The following is an 11,445-nucleotide window of genomic DNA, read 5'->3' as shown; positions in this document are numbered from 1 at the left end:
GCAACCCATCTTCGCTGCATTACAACAATGCAACAACAAACCCATCTGAAAACATAGAGCCCCATGCATCTATGCCCAACAACAAATCAAATGTTAATACGCAAAGCGCATCAAATGAGCAAAACAAAAAAGAAAAAATTCCGCCCATTAATATATTTAATTTGGAAACCAATGAAATAATTGAATTTGTAAAGAATGGACTAAAAATTGCAGACTTTAAAATTAAACATTATCCTAGAAATAAAAAAAATACATTATTTTTGAATTGTATAAAGAGTTTTGTACGAGTTACGACATATCTAAAAAAAACCAAAACAAAATATTACACATACACCCCAAAATGTGCCAAAAACAAAACGTTCATATTAAAAGGTCTAGAGCAAAACATAAAAATAGAAACAATTCTTGAAGAACTACGTGAATATGAAACTGAAACACTGAAATTTGTAAAAGTCAGTCCTTTTCAAACTAGTAAAACTAAAAGGGAAGGCAAAACACTGCCCATGTTCTTAGTTCAAATTAAACCTGAAGGCAACATAAGAGAACTGCGATCAATCACAGGAATCTTGCACAGAGTTATAAAGTGGGAACCACTAAAAAAAGATGAAATACCTCAATGCCGTAGATGCCAAGGATTTTTCCACAGTGCATCGAATTGTTTTTTGGAACCAAAATGCGTTAAATGCAACCAATCACACGAAATAGGAAAATGCAATACACAACTAGTGGATACAACTGAAAGGGAAAAGCTCTTTTGTGTGCTTTGTAAAAAGTACGGTCACCCCGCTTCGTATAGAGGCTGTGAAGAATATAAAAAATTGAAACAGAAATTAATGGAAAGAAAAACCAATCAAAATACGAATAGAAATCATAACTATATTAGCGTAAATAAAAATATAAGTTATGCAAATGCCCTTAGAATTAATGGACAGGAACCTTATGTAAACCAAAATATTGGGAATGATTTCTTTCAAAACCTTCAATTTTCCATACAGAATATCGCAAACCAAATAGCTAATTTACAAAAACAATTACAAAATCAAGCAGCAAGAATAGATGCTTTGTACTCAGCTCTTGAAATTAATAACTAATGGCTGTAAATACTTCCGATAAATTTATAATTATACAAATAAATGTTAACTCATTAATAAGACTTAATAGAAGGTATGATCTCCAACTTTTTTTGAAAAAATACAAACCTGATATTATATTACTCAATGAAACAAAACTTGGAAATAAACATAAACTATCATTTGATGGTTATAATTTCATAAGAAAAGATAGAAATTCTGGTTCTAGAGGAGGTGGTACAGGAATATTAATAAGAAACAATATACATTTTAAGGAATATGCAACGCCGAGGTTTCGCACCCTAGAAACATGTGTGATAAAAATCCCAATGTCGGGCAATAGGCAGATATTCATAATATCAGCATATTATCCCGCGGGGAATAATAATTTAGATTTCAAGAATGATCTCAAGAGACTATATGAGTATCTTAAATTGGATTACATAGATAATTATTATATACTTGGGGGCGATCTGAACTCCAAACACAGCTCGTGGGGCAACACGATTGGTAATGATAAGGGAGTATCTCTGTTCGACTGGTTATATGAAAACGAGATTCAATATCGGTGTAAACTATACGCCTCGAGCTCACCCTCCTTCCCTCGCAGTGGTTCTTTTTTGGACATATTTATTGTAGATTCGAGACTGATCATTCATGAGACAGGAAATAGTGTTAACTGTTTGGAGACGCTAGATTATGATAGTGACCATAATGCGGTGAAGATGGTAGTTTCTAGGAATACGCAGGCGGAACCACTTGATTTTTTGCAGTCTAGTGTGACACGAACACTAGATTTTAAAAGGACTGATTGGAAGAAATTTGAGAAACTGATTATGCAAGCTCTGAACAATGATAGCTTTATCCCAGCCAATAGAAATTTATCAAATGACGAAATAATTTTCCATGTTGAAAGATTAAACAATATAATAACCAATGCAATTGATAAAAGTGTCCCATCTTTTAAGGAAAAAGACCGTTTGAAAGAATTATTAAACACAGTTATAAAAACTCTTCAGAAAGAGAAAAGCAGGATTTTAACGGTTATTAAGAAACACAACAGATTTCAGAATGTACTTAATCCCACTGTTCTATGTTTTATGAAAAATAGACTTAAGATGGTTAGAAAACTCCTACAAGACAATTTCGTTATTTCAATGAATAAAAAGTTGGAGCAAAAGTTCAACAAAATTAATTCGTCCAACCCATCCACTATGTTTTCCGAAGCCAAAAAAATACTTAGAAATCGTAAAGCCGACAACATTAATATTTTGAAAATTCCTCCTGAAGACATGTGTCTCTTACATCGAGCTGAAATTGATCATCGGACACTACGAATTGAGAACGGATCTGATAAATATGTATTAGAGGACGAAGGACATATATTGAACTTCATAGGAGCTTATTTAGAAAGTATTTATTCCTCAAAAAGTACTGATGAGACGAATTTGGTGCATAGGGAAGTTATAGAAGTCTTCAACTCATTTTTGGAAGACAAAGTGAGATATGAAGAGGGCTTAAATACGATAACGTACTTCAATGATATGAACTTGGCCAATGATCCAGTTGCCTCTAATTTGGATTATTTTACTTCTCGAGAGGAAATTTTGTACATCTTCTCCAAATTAAAAGGAAAATTATCGTATGGAATTGACAAGATACCCAATATTATACTTAAGAAAGTCCCTATGCTATTGATATTTGAGTATTTGACACTATTTAACAATATGATTAACAATGCTTTCTTCCCAAAGCACTGGAAAATAGCAAAGATGGTTGTCATTCCTAAGAAAGATAGGGACATTACTCATCCCAAGAACCTAAGGGCCATAAGTTTGCTGCCTAATATTAGCAAAATATTTGAGATTTGTTCTAATAATATTATAAGCCAACAGTGTCTGAAACTAAACTTAGTGTGTGAGAAGCAATTTGGTTTCAAACATACGCACTCTACGATTCATGCAGTTAATTTATTAGTATCGAACATACAGTGGAATTGGAATAAACTTTCGTGTACAGGGGCATGTTTAATCGACTTTGAAAAGGCATTTGACAATATTTGGATACCAGCTCTAATTTATAAGATGCTCAGTTACAAACTTCCTTTTCATCTCGTTGTTTTAGTCTACAACATGATAAATGAAAAGGAATATATTATAGGAAAGGGAGCGAATTGTAGCTCGAACGTTTTTAAGATGATAAATGGCTTACAGCAGGGAACAGTTAATGCCCCAATCTTATTCAATTTATATATACACGATTTATTAGATAGGACACAGAATATTATTGCGTTTGCTGATGATATAATTATATATGAGTTTGGTTATAATATGGCTGATATAAAAAACAAGCTACAAGCTGCTTTTAATGTTGTTGAGCAGTACAGTATAGACTGGAATATGAAGATAAACTTGCACAAATGTGAGGCTATCCTGTTTCGTCCTCCAGTTGGCAAATGCAACTGGAATATAAGGAGAAATTGGAAAGATTTCCGAATTCGATCCAGGGAGGCTAACGTAGATATACCAGTAAAGGATGAAGTTAAATACTTAGGAATATATTTGGATAGATTTCTATATTTTAACTCACACATTAATAAACAGATCTTAAAGGCTAGAAATGCGTTTTTTGCTTACAAATCTATATTTTTTTTCTAAGAAGATTGTTAAGGAAATCAAAATTATGATATACACATCGGTTGTGTGATCGATTTTATGCTATGGTGCGCCAATTTGGTTTAACATATCACCCTCTTATATGGAAAAAATCAGAAAACTCGAAAGAAAATGCCTACGTTCCTGCACCTCTCTTTATAGAACACCTAGTAGTAATTACCAAAAATTTGTATCCAATAGAGTATTATATGAAGCTGTAAACATAAATAGAATAGACAATTTTATAATTAAAACAATTAGAAATCATATAATGAAATCTACTGAAAATGTTACAAACAATTTGATTATGGCCTCTTACTACGCTGATGATTTATATATTAACAAATGCTTGGAAACGGGGTTCGTTCCACCTGAAGCTTTTCTTTATCTAGATAAATTACGTTGTATTCAAGACAATTTTGGTATTCCTACATTTTACCATATATATAGAAGAGCCAATATAAAATCTTTCGACATAAATAACCCTGGCGTTGATACTAGATTTGATACCACAATAACTCAAAGAGATAAGATTGACAGTTTAGGCATACAAAGATATTGGTGGCATAGGCCATAACCATCTTGTTTTATACTCCTTGACACTTTTTTAACCTAAATATAAAAATATACATGAGTGATGTTTTTTGTTCAAATTTTTTCATTGCGATACATTATATATAAGCTTATTTTAGGCTTAATTTATTATAACGAACTATGTAATAAAAACTATCTATTATATTAGAATTACTAGAGCATTCCTATGGGAACAGTGTAAGGAATTACTATACTATATAATATATCTATTTGTTTATTAATAGAACTATGTATTAATTAACTGAAATAATAAACATTTAAAAAAAAAAAAAAAAAAAAAAAAGCAAAATTTCAAGCGACTAGCTTTACGCGTTTGACCGCTATCGTGATTTCGACATACTGACGGACGGACGGACATGGCTAGATCCACTGAGAACGGCAAAGCGATCAAGAACATATATGGGGTCTTAGAAGAATATTTCGAGGTGTTACAAACGGAATGACTAGATTAATATACCCCCATCCTATGGTGGTGGGTACAAAAATTTAGATATTGAACTTAAATTTGGAACATATACGTCTTTTTTCTACAAACACGAGCCAATCTTTTTTTTTTATTTTTTTATTTATTTGATAAAAATGTAATGATAGTACAACAAGCATTACTTATAAATTACAGTACTATCCGATATATGTCAATAACTAATAGTTTCACAAAAATAATACTATTACATAGGTATTTAAGTATAAACAAAGAAATTAATGATTAAAGAATTATACAGAAGATAAATAATTATTAGTGTAATTTGATGTATATATTAATAAATGTGAGCTAATATTTAAAGGGTCAAAATTAAATTACTTCCTAAGTGAGATGATGTTTTAGCTTAAGTTTAAAGTTCTTTTCATTAGGACTATTTCTTAAATTGATTGGGAGGGCGTTCCAGAGACGAATGGTGTAAACAAAAAATTGTCTGTCACATACCAAGTAGTTACTATGCAGTGGAACCATGCAATTGGTTCGAGAAGATCGTGAGATTTCCAACCGGTCGTAAAGATATTTGGGTTCATGTGTATAAATTAAGCGATGCATGAAAGTCAGTGCACGAAATTTCAAAAAATTTTCAAATTCCATCCCATAAAACTGTCTAGAAGCCGATGATATACTATCCGCACGTCTGATACTATAAACAAATCGTGTAATGTCATTCGAAACTACTTTTAATTTACGCTTATGGACGTAGTCACATTCTGCGTATATCTCACAACAATACAAAAGTTTAGGTAGTAAATAGGCATGAGCAATTGCGTGACGCACACTGAATGGAATATATTGGTGAATAGACCAAAGAGTCCGTAACATACCATAAATCTGTCCTATAGCCAACTCAATATGCCTATTCCAGGACAGAGTATTGTCAAATAATACCCCTAAATTCCTTGCAGTCTGCACATACTCTATGGTCTTGTCACCTAAGGCAAGCCTAGGCAAAGACAATGTATCTATAGACTTTCTCGAGATAACAATGCACTTCGTCTTATCAGGATTCAACTTCAAGCCATTCTTGGTTGCCCAATCACTGATGGCAATTAACTGCAAATTAATCCACGCCACATATGACCTTGTATCACTCGTCCTGCAAGAGAAACACAATTGCACATCATCAGCGTATATGTGCATGTCATATCCATCAGGTATGCTTGCAATATCATTGACATATAATGAAAATAATAGTGGTCCCAGCACAGAACCCTGAGGAATACCACGAGTAAGCTCCAAGAAATCAGACATCATACCGTTAGAGTAAACAGCCTGTGTGCGCCTGTCCAGATATGATGCAATAAACCGAACTGCTGTGTCGTCAAAATTAAACAAGGTTGTAAGTTTAGATGCCAATATCGTGTGATCCACGGAATCGAATGCCTTAGAGTGGTCTAATAGGACAAGAAAGCTTACGTGGTTATCATTAATATTGCGTCTAATATTTTCGACTACATCAATAAGTGCAGTCGTACAACTACGGCGTTTACGAAACCCAGATTGCCTATCTGATAAAAGGAAATTCCTGTTTAAAAATGTATTTATCTGATCATACACAATATTCTCAAATGCCTTAGACAAGAATGGCAAGATCGCAATTGGTCTAAAATCATTATTGGACTTAGGTACCGGAATAACCTTAGCCCTCTTCCAGCCACTGGGAAAGATCGATGACAGAAGTATATAGTTAAATATATGTGTAATAAATGGTAAAAGATTCGGTAATATTGGTTTCAGAAAGTTAGGGTCAATACCATCGACACCTGTAGCATTGGATTTTATCCTCAAAATTGACTCCAGAACGTCACATTGATCAACAAGTCGAAATCTGAATTGCTCGTCAATGCCATTCACGTCAGTCTGCAATCCGCCCAAGTAAACATTACCTTGCGCAAACGGTACATTAATGGCCAAAAATTGCCGGTTCATATCATCAAGTTCGGGTTTGGAAAGATTCGCATCTTCGCCAGTCTTCTTTCCAATTCCGATACCAATGTCTCTGATCACGCCCCATTTTTGCCTGCAAGTGACAGCAGAGTTGTACCTTTCACCATAGAACGACATCTTGTTCTCCCGGATCTCCTTTACAACCTGATTCCTGAGTGTTCTATATTCGTCATGGAGTCTTTCAGTCCTGAACCTCTTCCACCTACTGTAAGCCCGATTTCTTTTAGAAATCAATTCAGTCACTCGTCCGGTTATCCAGGGCTGCTGCCTTGATTTGACAACCCTACGTTTCAAAGGCACGTATCTCTCGTAGAGGCGGATCACATTCTCTTCAAGAAATCTTACTTTCTCGTTCACATCCACGTAGTGGTATATCGCACTCCATTCCACTGAGAGCAGACACGCATATAAAATCAACATTGGATCCGACAAAAATAAAGCGAAATTCATCAATCTTCTTTAGTAGGCTCTGGGCATTCAAATGTATTATATTCATACCATTTTTCATTTTAGCCAAAACTCTAATCATGGCATGCAAATTATCTCTGGAACTCCTGTTATTACTATTAGCACTCATCATTGAATGCATAATTAACGATCATCTCACCTAGACTGAAAAAATATTTAATGAGGAAATGGTCAGCATTAGAAGTGACAAAGCGCGTATGAAATAAAATATATAATGCACAAATTGTCAATAAACATAGTGTTGCATTGTTTAAATAATAGGAAATGTATGTATCTTTTAAATTAAACACAAATATAAAACAATATTGATCAAAGCCTGAATTAGCGAAAAAGTCTATTTAGTTCCTCAAAAGTTCTAATGCATAAAGGTTCATCTGAATCATGTATTTTTATATAAACTATTCCACGTAATGTATAAACTGCCTTAATTCTATTCTCCTTTTTGATTTTTAATGCCGATGAAAAGATTTTATGATTGAAAGGCGTGAGGTTTTCATTGATGTAGAAAGGCACATCTCCATCAATACCAATTTGTTGAAGTTTCAAATGTCCTTTTATATTCCGCTTATACTCAGCGACTACTTTAAGTAGAAAGTTTTTTTCATATGGCGTTTGTAATTTAGCTACAATGGCTCCATCTTTTATGCCACGTATATTCTTTATATTTCTTACGCGATATATTGAAATAAGGTGTATATTGGATATATTGAGATACTTGCATATATTGTCAAAAATAACTGGCAGATTTTCGTTTTCATACTCTGGTATACCATTAATACGCACATCGTTGGCTACAATCAAATTCTCTTGTTGTAAGAGGCGCAAGTTTAAATCGTTGACAGCCGATTTTAAGTTAGCATTCTCGATACTTGCCAATTCAAGTTTCTCTATTCGCTCTTCAAAACTAGAGATTTTTGTAGTCAGTTTATCAATGACTGATTTGAATTCATTTTTTAACTCGTTTTTTACCTCTTGAATAATGTCATGTTTAACGTAACTTAACCGATTATTCATTTCATTTAGAATACGTTGCTCCATTTTTTCCATCAAAAATTGTATTTCTTCGTGCTGTTTGTCAAACCTTTTTTGAATAATATTTATAATTCGAGTTGGTGACTCATAGCTTGCCAGCTTCGGGGTTTTAGAAAGGTTTTCACTTAGAGGGTCATGCAGCTCCCTCAGGCGTTTTGGGGCTAAAATAAGTGAATCCCTAGGCTTAGTAGAGGTTGATGGTGATGGTGATGTTGTGTGATCCATTGTGATGAATTCGACGTTTTTTGCGTTCATACGTTGTTACGTTACGGTTTTACGTAGTTGAACTAACCGATGATCTGTTCCCACTATTTCCCAGTATATTCGTTGGAGGGGATCAGCTGATGATGTTTATATTTGTAGTTTTCGTGAAGTTATACGTCCCACTCTCACAGTTTGAGTGCAAAATAATAGTGTTTTGTTATGAAATAAATTAAATTACCATAAAATTAAATTGATGTTTAATCACACGGGCTGCGTGGTAACAGGACAACTCGATCAATACGTGTAGTAACATAAAAAATTCAAGGATTAGGCCAGGTCCGTGATGTTTCTGGGGTGTATTTTTCGGTAAAAAACTGTGTTGACGAGAGCACCAGCAAAAACACGTACTTGCTTATCCAATTGGTTTATCTAAATCCGGTCCACATTTTGATATAGCTGCCATATTGATCGATCTGCCGATAAAGGGTCTGAAGCCCATAAAAGCTTTATTTGTCACCCGATTTCGCTGAAATTTCAAATTTTGGGTTGATTTAAGCCTTCTGATATCCGAACCAAATATGTTTCGGATCGGACTATATTTGGATATAGCTGCCATATAGACTGACTTGCCGATTTGAGGTCTGAAGCCCATAAAAGCTTTATTTATTAACCGATTTGGCTGGAATTTGAACCAGCGAGGTGTTTCAAGCCTCCACATATCCGACCCAAATATGGTTCAGATCGGACTATATTTAGATATAGCTGCCATATAGACTGACTTGCCGATTTGGGGTCTGAAGCCCATAAAAGCTTTATTTATTAACCGATTTGGCTGGAATTTGAAACAGTGAGTTGGTTAAGACCTCCCAACATCCGACCTAAATATGGTTCAGATCGAACTATATTTAGGTATAGCTGCCATATAGACCGTTCTCCCGATTAAGAGTCTGAAGCCCATAAAAGTTTTAATTATTACCCGATTTTGCTGAAATTTTAAACCATAAGCGGTTTTACACCTCACGACATCTGACCCAAATACGGTTTAGATTGGACTATTTTTGGATATAGCTGCCATATGGACCGATCTGCCGATTTAGGGTCTTAAGCCCATAAAAGGCGCAATTATCATCCGATTTCGCAGAAATTTGGGACAGTGAGTTATGTTAGGCTTCTTGACATTTTTGTTAAATTTTTCTCAGATCGATGCAGATATAGATATAGCTGCCATATAAACCGATCTCTCGATTTAAGGTTTTAGACATTAAAAAAAAATACATAAAATTTGGATCAGTGAATTTTGTTAAGGCTCTTTGCACCCTTGTTTAATTTAAACTAGATCGGTCCAGATTTGCATATAGCTGCCATATAGACCGATCTCTCGATTTAAGGTTTTGTGCCTGTAAAAGTCGCATTGTCCGATTTCGCTGAAATTTGGTATAGCGAGTTGTGTTAGGCTCCTCGACATCCTTGTTCAATACGGCCCGGATCAGTCCAGATTTGGTTATAGCTGCCATATATACCGATCTGCTGATTTAAGGTTTTAGGCCCATAAATGGTGAATTTTTCAACTGATTTCGCTGAAATTAGGCACAATGAGTTGCGTTAGACCCTTCGACATTCGTATCGAGTATCCGCTTTTATTTGGATATTATCCAATTTCTCTGAAACTTCATATAGCGAGTTGTGATGGCTTCTCGACATCCTGGTTCAATACGGCCCAGATCGGTCCAGAATTGCCATATATACCGATTTGCTGATTTAAGGTTTTAGGCCCATAAATGGTGCATTTTTTAACTTATTTCGCTGAAATGAGGGACAATGAGTTGCATTAGACCCCTCGCCATTCGTACCGAGTATGCTTAAAATCCGTCTATATTTCGATATAACTGTCATATAGACCGATTTCTCGATTAAGGGTCTTGGGCCTATAACAGGGGTATTTATTGTCCGATTAAGTTGAAGTTTTGTATAGCCAATAGCGTTATGCTCCTCGACATCCCTGTACAATACGGCCCAGATCGGTTCAGATTTGTATATAGTTCATATATATACCGATGGAGATCGGATAAATGATACATTTTCACCGTATTTTGACAAAATGTGACAGTGGCACAGAAAAGTCTACATACCCTACTAAAAAAAACCAATTTTTCAAAAAGATTTGTTTGAACGAAAAAGTTTTTCTGTCAATTGCGCATTGTTGCCAAAAGTGTTTAACAGGGGTCCCAGTATAATAATTAGTTAAAATGTGTAGTGTAAAATCGTATGGTACCTACGTTACGTTACTGTCACTACACGTAACTGCTATTAATGAAAACGTATTTAGACATATCTGTGCCACTGTATATACGAAGTGGTGGGTATCCAAAGTTCGACACGGCCGAACTTAATGCATTTTTATTTATTTTTTTTTTTTTTCAAACAATATACATTTTTTTTTTAATTTTCTATAAACTTAGAACTCATTTATCCCGTAATGAAATGGCTGTGCAAATATTTTCATACAAAATAAAAACGGATGAATTTCAGGCTACCACAATAAAAATATTCACTAAAAATGAAAATTTACTCATAACAGCTCTCTACAGTCCACCGAAACATCAAATTAAATACGAACAATATAAACAGCTGATAGAAAAACACAACGACAGGCACATTATTGGAGGCGACTTTAACGCCAAACATACTCACTGGGGATCCCGATTAACAACTACAAAAGGCAGAGAACTACTCAAAGCGTCGAATGATACTGGTTGCTCAATAATCTCATCAGGTACACCAACCTATTGGCCAACTGATACAAACAAAATTCCCGACTTAATAGACTTTTTTCTGGTCAAAAAAATATCGACGTCCCGAATAAAAATAGAAAATGGTTTTGATCTAAGCTCAGACCACTCTCCAATCTTCCTTACACTTTTTGAAAAAATACTAACAAATGAGCCTCCACCCTTTTTGATAAATAAATTTACCGACTGGCAATATTTCAATTTAA

General features: G+C 34.5%; 1 protein-coding gene across 1 annotated transcript; it reads left to right on the top strand.

Annotated features, from left to right (window-relative positions):
• Nucleotides 1-1,399: 1,399 nt before the first annotated feature.
• LOC131996736 (uncharacterized) lies at nucleotides 1,400-2,837 on the top strand. The gene is made up of 2 exons (XM_059366566.1): nucleotides 1,400-2,775; nucleotides 2,825-2,837. Exons 1-2 carry the CDS (start codon nucleotides 1,400-1,402, stop codon nucleotides 2,835-2,837), a joined length of 1,389 nt encoding a protein of 462 aa, XP_059222549.1.
• Nucleotides 2,838-11,445: the final 8,608 nt, after the last annotated feature.

The sequence above is a fragment of the Stomoxys calcitrans genome, chromosome 4 (genome assembly GCF_963082655.1).
Source record: "Stomoxys calcitrans chromosome 4, idStoCalc2.1, whole genome shotgun sequence".
In the NCBI taxonomy this organism is placed as follows: Eukaryota; Metazoa; Arthropoda; class Insecta; order Diptera; family Muscidae; genus Stomoxys; species Stomoxys calcitrans.
This window is presented reverse-complemented; position numbering and strand designations above follow the sequence as displayed.